Source organism: Salvelinus sp. IW2-2015, linkage group LG20 (assembly GCF_002910315.2).
Source record: "Salvelinus sp. IW2-2015 linkage group LG20, ASM291031v2, whole genome shotgun sequence".
NCBI classification, from domain to species: domain Eukaryota; kingdom Metazoa; phylum Chordata; class Actinopteri; order Salmoniformes; family Salmonidae; genus Salvelinus; species Salvelinus sp. IW2-2015.
This window is the reverse complement of record NC_036860.1, coordinates 36781828-36804941: the sequence shown is the minus strand read 5'-3', so window position 1 is coordinate 36804941 and position 23114 is coordinate 36781828. Positions and strand designations below refer to the sequence as shown.

Sequence of the window (23114 nt, the reverse complement as noted above, 5' to 3'; positions counted from 1 at the left end):
CAACAACAACAACAACAACATACCACACACAAAACACACACAATCACCAACAACAGCATAACACAGTACAACATATACACAAAGCACACAAAAAATAGCAACAACAATGTCGAGGTCTTCTAAAAAATCTAACATGTTACAGTAAGCAGGTAAAAAAAATGTCACTGAATTCTACTAGTCATTACTCTTTTTTACAATWAMAWTKTTTTACTTTTATTTTTTACAATTAGTTTTTATAGTTTTCCTGGCAAATAATGAAGCATCTTCCAAAAAAATAAGAGTGAAAATGTACTGTATACAGTGCATTCAGAAAGTATTCAGACCCCTTGACTTTTTCCACATTTTGTTAATTAAGTTGCAGCCTTATTCTGAAATGCGTTAMATAATTGTTTTCCCCTCATCAATCTACACACAATACCCCATAATGACAAAGCAAAAACAGGTTTTTATATATTTTTGCAAATGTATTACACATAAATAACTGAAATATCACTTTTACATAATTATTCAGACCCTTTACTCAGTACTTTGTTGAAGCACCTTTGGCAGCGATTACAGCCTTGAGTCTTCTTGGATATGACGCTACAATCTTGGCACACCTGTATTTGGGGAGTTTCTCCCATTCTTCTCTGCAGATCCTCTCAAGCTCTCTCAGGGTGGATGGGGACCTTCACTGCACAGCTATTTTCAGGTTTCTCCAAAGATGTTAGATCGGGTTCAAGTCCGGGCTCTGGCTGGGCCACTCAAGGACATTCAGAGACTTGTCCTGCAGCCACTCCTGMGTTGTCTTGGCTGTGTGCTGTCATGACGTGACTATCATTAATGTGATGACTGTTTCATYAARTCAATTAACTATGTTTAGTTATTACGTGATTAAATTAATAATGTAACAATTAACTCATTAGCAATCTTGGGGCACCAAGGAAAAMGTTATTTAAACGAGTTACTATCTCCTGACTTAAACTCTAAAAATATAAATACCTCTTATCTCTCAATAACAGTCCATTATTAATTATTATTACCTCATATCAGTCTCATTCTGACGTCGTTGACCTCGTAAATCTGCATGAACCCTAGTCTAAATGATGATTCAGCGATACACAAATTGGCATAATTATTTATTTACTAACTAACTAAATAATCACACAGAAATACATAAACACACACACAGTATAGGTTGAATTGATTACTAACATAATGCAATGAAAAGTCCCTAGTGGACTAACCCGATATGACTGCTTGTTACACAATAGAGAGGGGTGGGGAAAGAAAGAGCGGGAGAGACAGAGAGGGACCCATCGTACATACAGTCAGAAAACTATGCTCATGGGAATGTGAATATAACATGAACGACCGCTCATTCGAAAATAATTGCAATGTATATATTTACGCTTGTATGTCTTTGTCGTCTCTCTCTGTTGAAATCGCCCGGTCCGTCTATGGGGAGTCGTTCGACAGAAGTCTCTGGTTTGTCCACCAGTGGTCGCAATGTCCTTTGTAGTTGTAGTAGGCTACTTTGTCTCGGAGTGTTCGTTAGATTCGATMCTTCAGATGTACCACACGGTGGTCAGAGGGAAATGTTCTTCCCCTCTCGTCTTCGTWAGACTGGATCCTTCAAATGTTACCCACGCAGTGGTCTTTGGTCGAGTTTACTAGACTAAAGTACTTAAACAGCTGCAGACTGAATGTTCCGATGTAGTCTTTATCTTCTTCACTCGAGAGTTTCAGAGTCTTACCGTTTTCTGGTCTGGTAGTTTTAAACCATTTCAATGTGTGGATGATCCTCACGTTCTCTGGTCTCAATGGTTCATTATTCAGGGTACAGCTAGGACAACTTTACACACTGGCARCAACCCGGCATGTTTTGGTCTCCAGAGGTTTTCTTCTTCACTCGTGTTGAGAGTTTCTAACCATTTCGTAACATTCAGCTCACGCTGTCGGTCACGTTGGTCTGTTGTAAATTTCATTAGGAGTCCTTTATAAGCACTCTGGAAAAAGGGGCGTTCCATCCTTTTGGCATAATGTCTGTGCYCACGTGGGCGTGGTTACTGACTGGGTAAAACTTTAAATGACAACAATTATCTAATTTAGAAGGCTAAAATCATATTGCTATCTTTTCAAAATAGTTTCATATTTAATCATATAAGTTTCACAACATTTAGATATAAATCTGATAACTGGGATGTATAGATTTGTAGAGTTACCATTATCTTGCTATACCATCTTTAATGACATCACAAAACAACAAATGATATGACATGATTATTGTTTGGATCCTCACCAACCATTTCCCACATTCTTTATGTTAGAAACATTGTTTCATTATCCACTTGTGGATGATGGAGTTTTGGCTGCAGATTCTCTCTCTACACACATCAGATTCCTTTGTTCAATACTGCGGGTCCAGAGAGAGAAAGTTTACGACCGGTCGTTAAAGTTCATACACCCCCCCCCCCCCTGGTGGGAGAGAGGGGGGCTCTCTTTGATCCTCGCCCAGGAGGAAAGTCATGACAGTGCTTAGGGTCGTTGTCCTGTTGGAAGGTGAACTTTCACCCAGTCTGAGGTCCTGAGCGCTCTGGAGCAGGTTTTCATCAAGGATCTCTCTGTACTTTGTCCGTTCATCTTTCCCTCGATCCTAACTAGTCTCCCAGTCCCTGCCGCTGAAAAACATCCCCACGGCATGATGCTGCCACCACCATGCTTCTCATGGATGGTATTGGCCAGGTGATGAGCGGTGCCTGGTTTCCTCCAGAAGTGACTGTCGGAGTGACCATCAGGCTCTTGGTCACCTCCCTGACCAAGGCTCTTCTCCCCCGATTGCTCAGTATTGGTTCCAAACTTATTCCATTTAAAAATGATGGGGCCCACTATGTTATTGGGGACCTTCAATGCGCATAAATGTTTGGTACTCTTCCCCAGATCTGTGCCTTGACACAATCCTGTCTCGGCTGGTTTTTGCTTATATAGATCCTAATATAGACAAGTGTGTGCCTTTCCAAATCATGTCCAATCAATTTAATTTACCATAGGTGAAGTCCAATCAAGTTGTAGAAACATCTCAAGGATGATCAATGGAATCAGGATGCACCTGAGCTCAATTTTGAGGCTCATAGCAAAGGGACTGAAAACTTATGTAAAACTGTTTTTTATTTTTATAAATTGCAAAAATATCTAAAAACTTTTTTTGCTTTGTCATTAAGTGGTATTGTGTGTAGATTGATGAAGGGGGGGGAAAATGCATCAATTTTTAAATAAGGCTGCAACATAACAAAATGTGGAAAAATGTGAAAGGGTCTGAATACTTTCCGAATGCACTGTACATACAGTGTGAGAGTTCAATGTACACTGAGTATACTAAACATTTGGAACACCTTCCTAATATTGAATTGCAACCCCCCCCCCCCCCTTTCAGCCCTCAGAACATCCTCAATTTGTCGGAGTCATGGACTCTACAAGGTGTCAAAAGCGTTCCACAGGGATGCTGGCCCATGTTCACTCCAATGCTTCCCACAGTTGTGTGAAGTTGGCTGGATGTCCTTTGGGTGGTGGACCATTCTTGATACACAYGGGAAACTGTTGAACGTGAAAAACCCAGCAGCAGTGCAGTTCTTGACACAAACCGGTGCGCCTGGCACCTACTACCTTACCCCGTTCAAAGGCACTTTAAATATTTTGTCTTGCCCATTCACCCTCTGAATGGCTCACATACACAATTCATGTCTCAGTTGTCTCAAGGCTTAAAAATCGATCTTTAACCTGTCTCCTCCCCTTCMTCAACACTGATTGAAGTGGATTTAACAAGTGACATCAATAAGGGATCATAGCTTTCACCTGGATTCACCTGGTCAGTCTATGTCATGGAAAGAGCATGTGTTCTTAATGTTTTGTATACTCATTGTATATCCCAAGTATTGGTGTTTGATCATGCATTCATACAGTTCATGCATAAAACAATGAACTTAGAAGCCTCCATAAATGCGGTGCCACATAAATCAGTGGAGGCTGGTGACTTGGAAAATTGAGGAGGATGGAAGACACGTTATAGATGCGGACTGCATGGAGACAACAAACTGTGTTTAAAAAACCATCGGACCAATTATTTTAACCTAAAGCATTTAATAAAGACATTTATAGTACAATATTGYTGTGAATAAGAGGGCTACTTACACAGTGTTGGGAAGGGATCACAGCAGTGATTGAATGAGGGTATGAGGCATGAGTTGAGGTGTTCAGAGGCTTGGCTTCAGTGCAGGACAGGCCCATCATGGAAAGGGGGATACCTAGTCAGTTGTCCAACTGAATGTATTCAACTGAAATGTGTCTTCCACATTTAACCCAACCCCTCTGAATCAGGGAGGTGCGGGGGGCTGCCTTAATCAACATSCACGTCTTCGGGGCCCGGGGAACAGTGGATTAACTGCTTTGCTCAGGCAGAACGACAGATTTTTACCTTGTCAGCTCGGGGATTGAGTTTGTCCAAGCAAGGAGGTTAATCATTGATGTGTAATAATATGATTGTGTACATGATTGACTCTACATACAGTAATGACATAAAATTGACAGGTCTGCTCACAGTGCTTGGAGTGGAAACATTCAATGTGCCAGTGGATGAGAGGGCACATGAGACGTGGCTTCAGTTAATGTCAGGAGAGAGTTGACCGTGGTAGTGGAGTGGAGAGGTCATCACCTCTTAATCAGGGAACAGGAAGGGACTTGTAAATACAAATACCAGACACATCATAGGTGTGGGCAACAAGTTTCTCCATGAAGTTAAACTCCGACATCTCAGAATTCACAAAGTCGAACACAGACTGCGTATCTCGCTCACTTGACACATCAAAGTAGCCCAAGAAACGTTCCTGAATAAAGCCCTGATCATCCACATACCTGACGATAACTGACAACTGCAAGCAGACTGGTGGCACAATAGAAGTGGGGAGTTCTTCCTCATCTTGGAACATAACCAGGAAAATCCGGACCCTATAGGGGATGACAGTGATTAACCAGGTGTAAAAATGTTTTATACGGGCTATGGGACCAGTTTTTCAGATGACGTGTAAAAAAAACTCCTGTAAAAACTCCTGACCCTGGGGAGGATGAAAACCCTGTCAAACTGCAGCAACCTTATACATTTAGACTAGACTAATAGGGGAGATTCCTCTACCCAGACAGAAAGACTATAACGGATGGACAGTAGAACTCACTGAGGCTGCTTTATGAATGTTTCCACCATGCAGGCCTATGCAACTGTAGGCCTAATTAAACATTTACTCACAATCTATGTCGTCACTATTATGTTGATTGATTCATTCCAGTTAATAATTGTGGATTCAAAAGGTATAGGCAGCCAAGCCAGCCCAAGTTTGATTATAAACCAAATTTGATCACATTCACATTTTCTCCTGACAAACAAATAGACTATAAATACATAACGTTACAAATGAGTTTACCCTGACCAGATGGACAGGGCACATATGCTGTATGCAGCTTCTATTATCAGTGGCCTAAAGTTGATCAGACTGAAAAATCGTCTCGTTTTCATCCCATACAGCATGTCAGAGTTATGTAAAGAGTTTTTGCTTGTGTCTGTTTGGAGTCAAGCTCTCTTTTTAATCGGACTTTTATTGGATGATGCGATGGAAGCAATCAAATCATTCTGAATTGATTTCGACACGCCAGACAAGACAGTAAGAACTTCCATATGCTCAGCAGGTAAAGCATCGTAATGAGCAATTACCTCTGCAAGCTCCTGGTAGATGCCCTTTCCCTGTCATCGTGCCCTTCAGTAAAAGCCAACTCTTGCCGATAAGCTGCTTGTGACCTTGTTTCCTCTTACCTTCTTGTTRTTGTTGCGCAGTTTGAGTATGCAAACGTTCGTCCATTTTCAAAGGAGCTTAAATCTGWTCAAATCAAATGTTATTGGTCACATACACGTGTTTAGCAGATGTTATTGCGAGTGTAGCCAAAGGCTTGTGCTTCTAGTTTCGACAGTGCAGCAATATCTAACAAGTAATATCTAACAATTTCACAACAMATACCTAATACACACAAATCTAAGTAAAGGAATGGAATAAGAATATATAAATATGTGGATGAGCAATGTCAGAGTGGCATAGACTAAGATGCARTAGATAGTATAGATTACAGTATATACATATGAGATGAGTAATGCAAGATATGTAAACATTATTAAAGTGACATTATTAAAGTGACTAGTGATCCATTTATTAAAGTGGCCAATGATTTCAAGTCTGTATGTAGGCAGTAGCCTCTCTGTGCTAGTGATGGCTATTTAACAGTCTGATGGCCTTGAGATAGAAATGAAAAGGGTTCTTCAACAATTAATCCACAACATTGTTGTTAGCATTAGCTAGCCATTCTGGCTGAGAAAACTGCACTCTGGTAGATAGCTACTTGAAACTWAAGTCAGTTCAATTTATTTCAATTTGAGGCCTCCCGAGTGGCACAGTGGTCTAAGGCACTGCATCGGAGTGCTAGCTGTGCCACTAGAGATCCTGGTTCGAGCTCAGGCTCTGTCGCAGCTGGCCGTGACAGGGAGACCTATGGGGYGCCGCACAATTGGCCCAGTGTCGTCCGGGTTAGGKGAGGGTTTGGCCGGCAGGGATGTTCTTGTCCCATCGCGCTCTAGCAACTCCTGTGGCAGGCTGGGCGCAATGCACGCTGACACGGTCGGCAGGWGTATGGTGTKTCATCCGACACATTTGTGCGGCTGTAGCATTATAAGCAGGCATTATGTCAAGAAGCGGCTCGGCTGGGTTGTGTTTCCGAGGACGGACCTTCGCCTCTCCCCCGAGTCCGTACGGGAGTTGCAGCGATGGGACAAGACTGTAACTACCAATTGGATACCACGAAATTGGGGAGAAAAAGGGGTAAACATWTTTTTCGTTTTATTTCAATTTGCCTCCACACARAAATGAAGTTCTAAAACCGATTAAACATTATATAATCTACCTCCTCCGTCTCCTGTAGTTTGAAGAAGCTCATTTGAATTGAATGATATACTAAAAATGCTCAACTATGCTCAACTAATGCTTCACTCTCAATCTCCATCCAACATGTCACCAACTCACCAAGCTACTCAACACATAGAACCCCCAAAATGTTCTGTGGCACAACCCCAATACACCACACTAGGTTCGTTCTCTGATCCTAATCCTATGATTGGATGGACAACATGTCAGTTCATATTGCAAAAGCTATGATTGYTTGGAGGACGTCCTCCGGAAGTGGTCATAATTACCATGTAGGTCTATGGAAGTAGCCTCCTCGGTTTTGTATTGAAGTCAATGTAGCCAGAAGGGGACGGGAAATAGCTGTCCTCTGGCTGCACAATGGTGCTAGCAAAACATTTTGTTTTAATCAGGTATTTGGTGAAGTGAATATATTTTGTGTAGTTTTATCGAAAAAKAWAACTTTTTTAATGTTTCATTATTTACATTTTTTCTGAAATTCCCTGAGTAGGATGGTCCTCCCCTTCCTCCTCTGGGGAGCCTCCACTGACATAAATGGATCATGTTTACCTGTAACTTGAAAACAATGAMACCAGATGCTTGTAACAAAGCATCTGCTTAGAAAACAAGAGAGATTAGATTACCTGGACCTCTCATTTCTAATGCCTTAATCTTGTTTTTCCACCTTAGTTGGCTTGCCTATGACAACCCTGGTTTCCATGGGAACTATGCGATTATGGAAGCAGGTGGCTCCCCAACACCTGGCGCTGGTCATCCCCAGGTCGCTGCTGTGAGGTCACTGAGACCCCTCAGAATGGTAAGGTTTGACCAAGGTGACACCACTCCGAGTCAGCTGACATTGCTTGGCTGTGGTCGGGTTTGGGCTCAATTCCACTTCAATGCTATCCATGCAGGAAAGGAATTTATATTTGATTTTGAAATTGGCACAGTTTTAACCGATAAAATTAGCCCATAGGATTTCTTCAATGTAATAGGCTATGTTTCAATGTCTCTCAGAAATATAAAGTGCCTTCAGAAAGTATTTGTTCCCGCTGACTTTTTCCACATTTTGTTGTGTTACAACCTGAATTTAAAAAGGATAAAATAAATATTTTGTGTCACTGGCCTACCCCATAAAAATGAAAAGCTGAAATGTCCTGAGTCAATAAGTATTCAAGTATGACAAGCCTAAATWAGTTCAGGAGTAAAATTCTGCTTAACAAGTCACATAATAAATGGCATGGACTCACTCTGTGTGCAATAATAGTGTTTAATATGATTTTTTAGTGACTACCTCATGTCTGTACTGCACACATACAATTATCTGTCAGGTCCCTCAGTTGAACAGTGAATTTCAAACACAGATTCAACCACAAAGACTAGGAAGGTTTTCCAATGCCTCACAAAGAAAGGCACCTATGTCTGCTTTAAAAAAGCAGACATTGAATATCCCTTTGAGCATGGTGAAGTTATTAATTACACTTTGGATGATGTATCAATATGCCCAGTCACTGCAACGGTACAGGCATCCTTCCTAACTCAGTTGCTGGAGAGGAAGGCAAACATCCAGGGATTTTACCATGAGACCAAGGATGACTTTAAAACAGTTTGTAATGAACACGAGGGGAGACAGAGAGCTGGTTTCAAGCACAGGGCGCAGCAGGTGTTTATTGCAGAGGACCACAGGAGCAGGCAGGTAGCTGGGTCCAGGGGCAGGCAGAAGGTCATACACAGGGGGGGCCAAAAGGGCAACAGTACAGGCAGGGAAAAGGCTAGTAATGTAGTCTGGGAGATCAGGCAATAGGTACAGTTGAAGTCGGAAGTTTACATACACTTAGGTTGGAGTCATTAAAACTTGTTGTTTAACCACTCCACAAATTTCTTGTTAACAAACTATAGTTTTGGCAAGTTGGTTAGGACATCTATTTTGTGCATGACACGAGTAATTTTTCCAACAATTGTTTACAGACAGATTATTTTACTTATAATTCACTGTATCACAATTCCAGTGGGTCAGAAGTTTACATACACTAAGTTGACTGTGCCTTTAAACAGTTTGTAAAATTCCAGAAAATTATGTCATGGCTTTAGAAGCTTCTGATAGGCTAATTAACATAATTTGATTCAATTGAAGGTGTACCTGTGGATGTATTTCAAAAGGCCTACTTCAAACTCAGTGCCTCTTTGCTTGACATCATGGGAAATCAAAAGAAATCAGTCAAGACCTCAGAAAAAAGCCAGACTACGGTTTGCAACTGCACATGGGACAAAGATCGTACTTCTGGAGAAATGTCCTCTGGTCTGATGAAACAAAAATAGAACTGTTTCGCCATACTGACATGTTTGGAGGAAAAGGGGGAGACTTACAAGCTGAAAAACACCATCCCAACCGTGAAGCTCAGGGTGGCAGCATCATGTTGGGGGGTGCTTTGCTGCAGGAGCGACTGGTGCACTTCAAAAATAGATGGCATCATGAGAAAGAAAAATTATGTGGATATATTGAAGCAACATCTCAAGACATCAGTCAGGAAGTTAAAGCTTGGTCGCAAATGTGTCTTCCAAATGGACAATGACCCCAAGCATACTTCCAAAGTTGTGACAAAATGGCTGAAGGACAACAAAGTCAAGGTATTGAAGTGACCATCACAAGCCCTGACCTCAATCCATAGAAATGACTCATGACTCAGTTACACCAGCTCTGTCAGGAGGAATGGGCCAAAATTCACCCAATTATGGTTGGGCAGTTGTGGAAGGCTACCCAAAACATTTGACCCAAGTTAAACAATTTAAAGGCAATGCTACCAAATACTAATTGAGTGTATGTAAAATTCTGACCCACTGGGAATGTGATGAAAGAAATCAAAGCTGAAATAAATAATTCTCTCTACTATTATTCTGACATTTCACATTCTTAAAATAAAGTGGTGATCCTAACTGACCTAAGACAGGGAATTTTTACTCGGATTAAATGTCAGGAATTGTGAAAAACTGAGTTTAAATGTATTTGGCTAAGGTGTATGTAAACTTCCGACTTCAACTGTAGATAACAGGAAATCCGATGGGCTAAAGTACAGGCAGGGAATAGGCAAAGGTGAGGCAGGCAAAAACKATCATACGCGCGAGTAAATCACGGGGAACTACAGCGTTCCGAAAGACGTGTCTCACAAAACAAACAATACCTCACAGTGATGGGGTGCAAAGACCTGAACTAAATAGTATGTGATAATGACATACAGGTGTGTGAACAGGTGATTAGATTTCAGGTGATTGGGATCTGGRGAGTGAGTTGCGTTCAGGGGATCTAGGTGTTTGAGGGTGTGAGTTGGATGCAGACGTTACACAGTTACAGAGTTTAATGGCATTGATAGAAGCAMACTGAGGATGGATCATACAAACTCAGCAAAAAAAGAAACGTCCCTTTTTCAGGACCCTGTCTTTCAAAGGTAATTCGTAAAAATCCAAATAACTTCACAGATCTTCATTGTAAAGGGACTAAATACTGTTTCCTATGCATGTTCAATGAACCATTAACAATGAATGAACATGCACCTGTGGAACGGTCGTTAAAACACTAACAGCTTACAGACAGTAGGCARTTAAGGTCAAAGTTATGAAAACGTAGGACAGTAAAGAGTCCTTTCTACTGACTCTGAAAAACACCAAAAGAAAGATGCCCATGGTCCCTGCTCATCTGCGTGAATGTGCCTTAGGCATGCTGCAAGGAGCCATGAGGACTGCAGATGTGGCCAGGGCAATAAATTGCGATGTCTGTACTGTGAGATGCCTAAGACAGCGCTACAGGGAGACAGGACGGACAGCTGATCGCCCTCGCAGTGGCAGACCATGTGTAACAACACCTGCACAGGATCGGTACATCCGAACATCACACCTGCGGGACAGGTACAGGATGGCAAGAACAACTGCCCGAGTTACACCAGGAACGCACAATCCCTCCATCAGTGCTCAGACTGTCCGCAATAGGCTGAGAGAGGCTGGACTGAGRGCTTGTAGGCCTGTTGTAAGGCAGGTCCTCACCAGACATCACCGGCAACAGCGTCACCTGTGGACACAAACCCACCGTAGCTGGACCCGACAGGACTGGCAAAAAGTGCTCTTCACTGACGAGTTGCGGTTTTGTTTMACMWGGGGTGATGGTCGGAGTCGGGTTTATCGTCGGAATGAGCRTTACACCGAGGCCTGTACTCTAGAGCGGGATCGATTTGGAGGTGGAGGGTCCGTCATGGTCTGGGGCGGTGTGTTACATCATCATCGGACTGAGCTTGTTGTCATTGTAGGCAATCTCARCGCTSTGCGTTACAGGGAAGACATCCTCCTCCCTCATGTGGTACCCTTCCTGCAGGCACATCCTGACATGACCCTCCAGCATGACAATGCCACCAGCCATACTGCTCGTTCTGTGCGTGATTTCCTGCAAGACAGGAATGTCAGTGTTCTGCCATGGCCAGCGAAGAGCCCGGATCTCAATCCCATTGAGCACGTCTGGGACCTGTTGGATCGGAGGGTGAGTGCTAGGGCCATCCCCCCCAGAAATGTCCGGGAACTTGCAGGTTACTTGGTGGAAGAGTGGGGTAACATCTCACAGAAAGAACTGGCAAATCTGGTGCAGTCCATGAGGAGGAGATGCACTGCAGTACTTAATGCAGCTGTTGGCCACATACTGACTGTTACTTTTGATTTTGTCCCTCCCTTTGTTCAGGGACACATTATTCCATTTTTGTTAGTCACATGTCTGTGGAACTTGTTAAGTTTATGTCTCAGTTGTTGAATCTTGTTATGTTCATACAAATATTTACACATGTTAAGTTTGCAGAAAATAAACGCAGTTGACAGTGAGAGGACGTTTCTTTTTTTGCTGAGTTTATTCCAAAACATGCACCCTGTTTGCAATAAGGCACTAATGTAAAACTGCAAACAATGTGGCAAATAAATTAACGTCTGTCCTGTTTGGAGCAAAYACAACACATCACTGAGTACCACTCTTCATATTTTCAAGCATGGTGGTGGCTGYATCATGTTATGGGCATGCTTTTCATCCGCAAGGATTAGGCAGTTTTTTGGATAAATAGAAACAGAATAGAGCTAAGCACAGGCAAATCCTAGAGGAAAACTTGGTTCAGTCTGCTTTCCAACARACTCTGGGAGACAAATTCCGCCTTCATCGCTGGGATTGCCTGTGTCTGCRAAGGCGCTGACTCCAGCAGCTGCTTYGTTGTCGAGTTCGGCTCCTTTCCTTCTCTCTGGATCTGACAGTGTACTACTGCCTGCTGTGGGAGGTCTGGACCTGTCGCCGGGCGCAGCGGGCATACGCTATCCTGCTTCTTGTGGACCCGTGAAAGGTTCAACAAATWGTATGAGGGGTAGGAATGGGCGGATTTCTCCATTCCCTTCTCCGGCCGTTGTATTGGGCAGTTCAATGGTGAGAATATCTCAGTCCCTGGAGCAAAAACCTTGTGCTATCCAAGAGCACGAGTACAGGACATCAATACGCTGCTCCCAAACATTTTAAACAAGCATCAGGAAATTGAGTCTATCATAGTTCATGTTGGATTCAATGACATTATGAAGGGCAGCTCAGAACAGCTGAAGATGGATTTTAAAGAACTGATTGGGTCACTGCTTGACACCAACAAACCCCCCCATAATATCTGGCCTTCTGCCCTCCCTAAATCGTGGTATTGAACGTTTCAGCAGACTTTGATCCTTCTATAACTGGCCACGAGACTATTGCAGCCCTGTGGATGTAACATTTATTGACAATTTTGATACCTTCTGGATACAAAGCTTGTTTTATAAGGAGGATGGGATCCACCCAAATCATTTGGGTTCCTGGATCCTTTCACAGCATTATACGTCTGCGTTGAGACAATGACCCAAGCCCAGCTCAGTTAAACCTTACCATTGTGTCACTGTGTCCTAATGCTTCAGCAAATGTACATTATCCCAGGGGCGTTGGAAGACACAATGTACAGCGCATTCGGAAAGTATTCAGACCCCTTGACTTTTTTTTTTTCACCCTTATTCTAAAATTGATTCAATTGCTTTTTTCCCTCATCAATMTACACACAATGCCCCATAATGTTTTTCAGCGGCAGGGACTGGGAGACTAGTCAGTACAGAGAGATCCTTGATAACCTGCCCCAAGGCGCTCAGGACCTCAGACTGGGACGAAAGTTCACCTTCCAACAGGACAACGACACTAAGCACACAGCCAAGACAACACAGGAGTAGCTTCGGTACAAGTGTCTGAATGTCCTTGAGTGGCCCAGCCAGAGCCCAGACTTGAAACCGATCGAACATCTCTGGAGAGACCTGAAAATAGCTGTGCAGCGACACTCCCCATCCAACCTGACAGAGCTTGAGAGGATCTGCAGAGAGGAATGGGAGAAACTACCCAAATACAGGTGTGGCAAGTTTGTAGCGTCATACCCAAGAAGACTCAAGGCTGTAATCGCTGCCAAAGGTGCTTCAACAAAGTACTGAGTAAAGGGTCTGAATACTTATTTAATTGTCATATTTCAGTTGTTTATTTTTTATACATTTCCAAAAATATATAATGTTTTTGCTTTGTCATTATGGGTTATTGTGTGTAGATTGATGAGAGAGAAAAATAAATGTAATCCATTTTAGAATAAGGCTGCAACTTAACAAAATGTGGAAAAAGTCAAGGGGTCTGAATATTTTCCGAATGAACTATGTGTTATGGCTTCACACCCGCTGCTATATTGTGGATAAAGAGTTACTTGTTTAACAGAACACAGAGCGTGTGCYTTAATGGAAGCTTCTCCAACATAATCCAGGTAGAATCAGGAATTTCCCAGGGCAGCTGTTCTAGACCCCTTACTTTTTTCAATCTTTACTAACGACATGCCACTGGCTCAACACTATTCACGTCGGCTACTACAGTGACTGAAATGACCAAAACACTGAACAAAGAGCTGCAGTTAGTTTCAGAGTGGGTGGTAAGGAATAAGTTAGTCCTAAATATATATATATTTTTAAAGCATTGTATTTGGGACATATCATTCACTAAACCCTAAACCTCAGCTAATATCTCGTAATGAATAATGTGGAGATTGAGCAAGTTGACTAAACTTTTTGGAGTAACCCTGGATTGTAAACTGTCATGGTCAAAACATTGATACAACAGTAGCTAAAATGGGGAKAAGTATGTCCCCATAATAAAGCGCTGCTCTACCTTCTTAACAGCGCTATCAACAAGGCAGGTCCTACAGGCCCTAGTTTTGTCGCACCTGAACTACTGTTCAGTCGTGTGGTCAGGTGCCACAAAGAGGGACTTAGGAAAATTGCAATTAGGTCAGAACAGGGCAGCACGGCTGGGCCTTGGATGTACCCAGAGAGTAAACATTAATAATATGCATGTCAATCTCTCCTGGCTCAAAGTGGAGGAGAGATTGACTTCATCACTACTTGGATTTGTGAGAGGTATTGACATGCTAAATGCACCGAGCTGTCTGTTTGAACTACTGGCACACGGCTCAGACACCCATGCATACCCCACAAGACATTCCTCCAGAGGTCTCTTCACAGTCCCCAAGTCCAGAACAGACTATGGGAGGCGTACAGTACTACATAGAGCCATGACTACATGAAACTCAATTCCACATCAAGTAACTGAAGCAGTAGAATCAGATTTTTTTTTTTTWATTGATAAAAATACACCTTATGGAACAGCGGGGACTGTTAAGAGACACAAGCACAGGCACATGCATACACACACACAATAACATACGCACTATGTTTCACGTACACATGGACGTACACATGGATTTTGTGTTGTAGATATGTGGTAGTAGAGTAGTGGCCTGAGGGCACACACTTAATGTTTTGTGAAATCTTTTGTGAATGTATTGTAATGTTTTTAAAATAGTATAAACTGCCTTAAGGCAGCAGCTAATTGGGATCCATAATAAATACAAATATACACTGGAGTTGCTTACCAAGACGACATTGAATGTTTCTGAGTCGCCTAGTTACAGTTTTGACTTAAATCCTCTTGAARAAATCTATGGCAAGACTTGAAAATGGCTATTTAGCAATGATCAACAACCAATTGGGCACAGCATGAAGAATGTTTTTAAGAAGAATTTGCAAATATTGTACAATCCAGGTGTGGAAGCTCTTAGAGACTTACCCAGAAGGACTGTAAGCTGTAATCACTGCCAAAGGAGATTCTAACATGTATTGACTCATGGGGTGTAAATACTTATGTAAATTAGGTCTCTGAATTAAATTTTCAATACATTTGCAAACATTGCTAAAAACATGTTTTCACTTTGTCAGTATGGGCTATTCTGTGTAGATTGGTGAGAAAAAAAATATTTAATCAATTTTGAATTCAGGCTGTAACACAACAAAATGTGGATTAAGTCAAGGGGTATGAATACTTTCTGAAGGCACTTGCAAAAGTATTCAGACCCCTTGGATTTCATCACATTTTATTGTGTTACAAAGTGGGATTAAAATTGATTTGTCTTTTATTGTCAACAATCTACTCAAAATATTATGTAATAGTGGAAGAAAAATTATAATATTTTTTAAAGATTAATAAACATCAAATAACTAATATATATTGGTTGCATAAGTATTCAGCTACCTGATTCAATACATGGTAGAAACACATTTGACATCTATTACAGCTGTGAGTCTTTTGGGTAAGTGTATTGTGCAATATTTGCCTATTCTTTTCAAAATTCTTCAAGCTCTGTAAAGATGTTTGGGATAATTGCTAGACAGCAATTTCCAAGTCTTGCCATAGATCTTCAAGCAGATTTAAGTCAACTGTAACTTGTCCACTCAGGAACATTCACTGTCTTCTTGGTAAGAAACTCCAGTGTAGATTTGACCTTGTGTTGTGGGTTATTATCCTGCTGAAAGGTGAATTCCTCTCTTAGTCTCTTGTGTAAAGTAGGCTGAATAAGTTTTTCTTCTAGGATTTTGCCTGTGCTTAGTTCCATCCAATTTATTTTTATCCTGAACAACTCTCCAGTATTTGCCGATGTCAAGCATACCCTTACCATGATGCAGCCACCACCATGCTTGAAAATAAAGAAGCAGTTACTCAGTCATGTGTTGTATTGGATTTGCCCCCAGGCTTTGCATTTAGGACAAAAATTGTCATCCTTAGTTTTTTATGCAGTATTACTGTAGTTCCTTGTTGCATACAAGATGCATGTTTTGGAATATATGTATTCTGTATATTTGTATTCTTCTTTTCACTGTCATTTAGGTCATTATTGTGGAGTCACTACCATGTTGTAAATCCATCCTCAGTTTTCTCCCATCATAGCCATTGAACTCTGTAGCTGTTTTAAAATCACCAATGGCCTCATCGTAACATCTCTGAGCAGTTTCATTCCTGTCCTGCAGCCCAGTTCAGAATAACGACTGTATCTTTGATGTGTCTGGGGGGTTTAATACATAATCCACAGCATAATTATTAACTTGACAATGCTTCAAGAGATATTCAATGTCTGATTTGTTATTGTTACCCATCTGCCAATCACTGCCCTTATTTATTAGGGTTTCGAAAAGCTCCCTGATCTTTGTAGTTGAATCTGTTTGAATGTCAATACTTGACTGARGGACCTTACAGATGTTGTATGTATGGGGGACACAGGAAGGGTTAGTCATTCAAAAACAATTTCAACCCCTAATATTTCACATAGAGTGAGTCCATTTAACTTATTATGTGATTTGTTAAGCCACATTTTACTCCTGAGCTAATTTAGCCGTKCCTAAACAAAGGGCTGAATATTTATGCAACGACTATATTTTAGTTCAAAATGTTTAATTTATCTTTAAAAAATATTTTAAAAATCTTCCATTTTGACATGAGTATTTTGTGTAGATTGTTGACAAAAAAATATATCAAATCAAATTTAATCGCACAGTAACACAATAAAATGTGAATAAATCCAAGGGGTCTGAATACCTTTCAAATGCACTGTATATGACTGAGCCTTGTTCTCATCAAGGTTAGGTTTCATTGTGTTCTGTGTCTCTCTGATAGAGTGGACTCAGAGTGAGGAGACCTCTGGATCCTAAGGTAAGCAAGACATTATCGATAGTGAAAGTACATCATAAACCCCTATACCCTGCAGTTAAATAATCACATCACTTTGCCCGATGGTGATGATGAATTATAATGATAATGGAAGTAAATTAATTAAAAAAGTGCCTGAGATATAGTTTTGGGTTTTTATAGCTGTTGGTGTTCGAGCAGCCSCACTTCCAGGGGCAGGGCGGAGAGCTGGGAGGCCACACCCCCAGTCTGGGAGCTGTGGCTGGGCTGAAGGGAGCATTGTCGCTACGGGTCATTGGTGGAGTGTGAGTCCAAGCTACATACTTGATTTAAGGTTTTTATAAGGTGTGTCTTTTTGCTGAAAACAGTTTCACAATCTGCTGGTCATGTGATTAMTCTGGAACGCTACCTCTACTGTAGTTTACTGTCATATAGAGCAAATGTAGCTCACCTCCCTGTGCAAACATGAGCCATGCAGAACTGGAGGTAAGTGTGTGTTCATATGTAAGTGTGCGTTTGTGCGCGTGYGCATGCTTTGGTGTGTTACAGGGAGGGATAACATTTCAATTGTAACATCTCAAAAACCTCAAACATCACGATCAACCAAACAATAAAGATATCACTGCTTTTTGTCCAAGGCATTCCTTTGCAGTAACTCACGTGGAATATCCACATCTAAGACACTGTTATCAGCATCACTGTATCATTGACACCCAGGCTCCTATTCAAGCTGTGTGGGTAGAAGTATTTAGCTGTGGTTTGACCTGTGACCTATGTTTTTGACAGATGGGTGGGCTACACTGGAGAGGACTACACAGGATGGCAGTATTTACTGGAGGAGGGAGAATACAGTGACTGCGCAGATCTGGGTGGAGCCGATCACCCTCTGCTGCTCTCCTTCCGCTTCTTACAGGCAGTAAGTTACAGGGTTTTAATGATATGGTTATTTACARTTTAACATGTATTCAGTATATGTGGCCWATGTGGGAATGTGTACCTGTGCAAAGCCAATCCTGGAAGCCGACACTTGATTTGAAAGAATGAGGGAAGTCAATTAAATGTGTTGGGCAAGGTTTCCTTAGGAAAATGTGGCTCCRGACATTTGACCGGCAGCATTTTAATTTACCGGACATTTAAGAAATTTACCGGACCCATATGCATTGGGTGCTTAACCTCAATAGGGCGTTCACCCACTGTGCTTGGAATGACAGAAATCACATTTAGTTTATGGTAATTCATCTTAACAGAACATGCAACTCCAGGATGCAACAGTGTGCGTCCTTCTTACCAAATTCTGATGCGCAATTTGAAGATGTTAGAATAACTGTCCATGTTTACTTTTCCTCAGACAACAAGAGGAGTAATGAACAGTAAAATCACTAGTAAATGTCAATCTACTATCCACCATAGTAGAAAAGCTTACCTATTCTATTGGTCAGCTTGTCGTTCTGTGTGAGGAAATCAATAGCCTAATCCAAACGGACTCTGGGACAGTTGTGGGATGATAGAGCCCAAATTCCTACAGGTCTAGGCTACATCCTGAAAAAAAACAAAAAAACAATGAGGCTCATGAAACAAATCAGAACGTTTAGCTTAAAATGTTGATAAAATATGATTTATTCACATGATAAGGGCAGCAATGCACACAAGGCCTGTCTCTTATACACATCTAGATGTGTATAAGAGACAGATGCAACAGTGTGCGTCCTTCTTACCAAATTCTTATGCGCAATTTGAAGATGTTAGAATAACTGTCCATGTTTACTTTTCCTCAGACAACAAGAGGAGTAATGAACAGTAAAATCACTAGTAAATGTCAATCTACTATCCACCATAGTAGAAAAGCTTACCTATTCTATTGGTCAGCTTGTCGTTCTGTGTGAGGAAATCAATAGCCTAATCCAAACGGACTCTGGGACAGTTGTGGGATGATAGAGCCCAAATTCCTACAGGTCTAGGCTACATCCTGAAAAAAAAACAAAAAAACAATGAGGCTCATGAAACAAATCAGAACGTTTAGCTTAAAATGTTGATAAAATATGATTTATTCACATGATAAGGGCAGCAATGCACACAAGGCAGTAGACTATGCTCAAATGTTTGTTCCATAATGCAATTAGCAGGAAAACACTGTTGTCAAAAGCGCACTGCACATGCGAGCTGTTTCACGAGACAGAGATGAAAATATCCTTTAGAAATGTTTAGAGAGGGGAGATCTAAAGACAACTAGCCTGGGGTGTTAATATGATTAGGATTGTACCTTTGGCTGCTGGGCAATGAAAGACAGTTGATTTGAAAACCAATAGAACATGAGAGAAATAGGAAACTGGTTTCAATGGGTGGAGGAGATTAATCATAAAATAATTGCCTGCACGTTTGGTTGCATTTTGGCTATGCTACTTTGACGCGAGGTAAGATATGGCTCATAATATTTACTAAAAGATTCCGTTTCAAACAATTAAGTATATGTTTTCTAAATGCATACTGCCTCCAGCTCATTGCAAAGTGGTGTGTGACGTGCTGAAGCCTGCCTAGTTGCCGATGCACTTGACTGGCAAATAGGAAGTGCGCTTCAATGAATGAATGAATGACATTTTATTTTCGTGTCAAATTCTGTGATAATTCCTTCAGTGTTCTGTGCAGTGCGCACCACATAAAGACTGAAAAAGAAGTCAATACATAATAGTAAATAAGATTATCCAAGCAATAGTTATGTCCCTAGAGCAGTAAAAATAATTAGACCAAAAAATATTTTTAAGTGATAATGCCAGAGAAGCCAGTGTTTGGAGGATATATTGGCACGGGTTTTGTTAGGCCCGAGAAGAAGTCGAGGGCCGGCAAACCATGACAATATATCCTCCAAACACCGGCTTCGAGGGCATTCACTTTAATATAACGTGTTACCAACATATTCAAAAAATTATTTACATATTTTCATTATTAATTCTATTTCATCCTTCCCAAGATATAGTCCCGACGCAAATCTAGGGTTGCTACCCAAGCCGGCTGGTCGTTCGTTCTAACGGTTCGGTTGCTAAAGACRCGACCCAGTCGTTCAGTCTAAATCTTCCATTGCCGTACTGGCTGGCATGATCTTATCCCTTGCTTGCTAGCTAGCGAACTACGGCTAACTTAGAGTCATGTCAAACATTGYAGACAGAATAACAGCAAAGTAGCTGCATTTGCATTTGTTTAAGCTGTTTTCTAGTGACCTGTATTTGGATACATCCATAACAATGAGCTAATGATGCGCTATTTCRCCTGTTATAGAAAATGTGCTCTCWTCAGGACACTGTTGTTCAGAGGAGCTAGCCAACAACACAACTAACACAATCACTTCAAACTGAATCTTGAAAGACCGCAAACTAGCTGCACTTCGTTTCGTTTTTACCTGTTTTCTATTGATAGTTCTTTGTATATATCCATACAAATGATGCTGATTCATGATTTTGATTGGCTGAGAAAAGCTGCCTGCCTGTCTACCCCGTCCCTACTCCCGACTCCCGACATGTTCATTACTATGGGACWGCTGGARATAGAATTAGAATATTGAAACAATGTTACAAATGTCGGAGAGACAGAGACAGCAAGGTTTATACCAAACTCCGCTGTTGAAAACGAAATGTTAGCGTAAAATAAATGTCAGATAACGTCTAGATTCTTTTATAGATTGCCTTTTATAAATTGCCTGGCTGGGCTGATGTGACAGTGGATTGCGCAATCAGATGAAACAGAGTAAATAGGCATTTCAAYGTCATAGATTTAGCCGGTGGTCATTTGTGGAATAGACACCGGCTGGRATGTGGTTTTAACCTATCAGCATTCAGGATTAGACCCACCCATTGTATAAATACAGATAAATAAATACTTAAAAATGAAATGGAAGGCATTTGAACCAAGTCTGTCACAAAGAGTGTAAGGGTCAAGTGTAAGACAGGCCTACACACAATCTATACATATGTGCCATTTGCTATTTAAGGGCAAAATATTTTTTTATTCCAGGCTTTCTCTAGAAATTCTGCAAATGGAAATACACAATGGACMAAAAAAAATCTGTTTCTCCCCATTGCTCAGAAATATAATGCCAGGGTATATCTGGTGTGCTTTCTKGAACAAGGACAAGCATATATCGTGGTAGAAAGGGAAATAGAGGATCAAATGTAATTCTCTATTTTTTCGAGGTCACAACAATTACTTAGTCTTTCCTCTTCTATTTCACCACAATACCGACCTGTTTCAATACCCAGAGGCAATATCCCTGATCTTACCTGTTTCAATACCCAGAGTCAATATCCCTGATCTTACCTGTTTCAATACCCAGAGGCAATATACCTGATCTTGCCTGTTTCAATACCCAGAGGCAATATCCCTGATCTTAACTGTGCACATAGCGATCTCTTGCTGTTAGGTAGGTTATACATAATATATTTCTCACTAACGAATTCACCCTTAATCAAACAAAAGGTTTATAAATTTGGGTTTATGATTAATCTCCTCCACCCATTTCTTTTCCCATATTGCATCATAAGTTGTTTTTTAATAGTGTCTATGTCTCCCTTAATTAGATTTTTGTACAACTCTCCACAGTCAGACTATTGGAAAAGGCCAGACATTTTAGTTGCCCAGGCTCCCCCTATGGAGAGATCCCATTGAAAAACTTTGCTGGCTATTATGGCAATTGACATATCCATGTAATGAATACTCAGGGAGAAAAAGGTGTAGATTCACACGCAGAGCGCAGCAGGTTTTTATTTAGCCTACACAGAAGGCAGGAATCGTGGTCACATGCAGGCAATGGTCATACACAGGTAGGCAAACAGGCAGGTGAATCAAAACTAGGACTGAAGGCTATAACTGGTTCTCACAAACGAGCTAGGAAAATGCTTAGTAGAGTCAAAACGAACAATACCTCACAAAGGCACAAACAGAATGAACTGAACTAAATAAGGAGCTGRTGAGACCAGGTGAGTAACTAACAGGTGAAATCAATGGACAAAAATGAAAGACAGGGCTACATTCAAGAACACTATGAAACAGCACACAAGGTTTACTAAGAAAATAAATACAGAACCTTACAATCCAAAAGTGTATTCCAAGGTCTCACCATACACACCTTCCATCTCACCTTACAGGGTTCCCAGCMCATGTCCCCAGTTATTGCCAGTATAGGTGCAAACTTGTGGACACCTAAAAAGTARCGTACTGCTCTGTTATGGACATGTTTGTTTTTGAGATACTTCTTAGCACCCCACACTCCTGCTGAATAGTCCAGAACAGGACACACGTCTGATGCAGTTTGGAATAAGTAGAATAACCAATATCTTTGAGTGTTTTTGATTTTCCTAGAACTTCCCCAAGAGCTCTACTTGCTGAGTCGGCCAGGGCAGATGTGCCGTATAGAAAGGTCATGTGTTCATCAATAAAAAACTGTTGAGAAATAAAAATAGTAGCTCTTTTTTAAAGCGTGTTTCACTCTAGCAGCAACCAACAGCTGTTTGATSAGCTGAAGCAGCTGCTCTAGTGCTACATTGACTGGTATTTAAATAAATGAAAAGGCCAAAATGCATTATTTCGCAATGGGATTATCATTTTCTGGGGACAATTGGCTGGCGGCAATTTTTTAAATCGGCTTTTCATTTTTTTTTATCAGCTTTTGGCTGTTATCGGCTAAAGGAAACCCTGGTGTTGGGGGTTGTGAACGTGCCTGCRTGTGTGTGTGCATCTGTGTGTTTTCCAACCCTCAATGTCACAGGCATTTGTCTGAAACCAGGCCAAATTCTTTAAATTGGACATTTGTGTGTCCCAGTTTGTCAGCCATCAAACCTCTAGTCCACTCCCTTTCAATCACCTCACCACTGAACGGGGGCTAAGTGTCTATTTTAGCCTCCAAGTATCAGTCAGAAGCACTAGCTAGTAGAAGCACTCTTACAGCTAACTCCTGGCTAGGWTAGGCAAGGCTATGCTCCTAATGGGATTAAACAGGTAGAGCTAATTGCTAGCTGTTTTATCATATGGCAGGTTAATTAGCATTCCAGTTCCCTCTACTCCTCGTGCCCTGTGGCTGTTAGCAGCATCACTCT

The 23114-nt window shown here is 41.2% G+C and overlaps 1 protein-coding gene across 3 annotated transcripts in view; it reads left to right on the top strand.

Annotated features, from left to right (window-relative positions):
- Positions 1 to 23114, top strand: part of LOC111980428 (uncharacterized) — an 84434-nt gene that overhangs the window by 48963 nt on the left and 12357 nt on the right. For all 3 annotated transcript variants that reach the window (XM_070449370.1, XM_024011160.2, XM_070449371.1), the window contains exons 9-12: positions 7662 to 7788; positions 17023 to 17058; positions 17218 to 17339; positions 17821 to 17950. In XM_070449370.1, coding sequence (XP_070305471.1) covers positions 7662 to 7788; positions 17023 to 17058; positions 17218 to 17339; positions 17821 to 17950 — 415 coding nt within the window. The remainder of the gene's footprint in view (positions 1 to 7661; positions 7789 to 17022; positions 17059 to 17217; positions 17340 to 17820; positions 17951 to 23114) is intronic.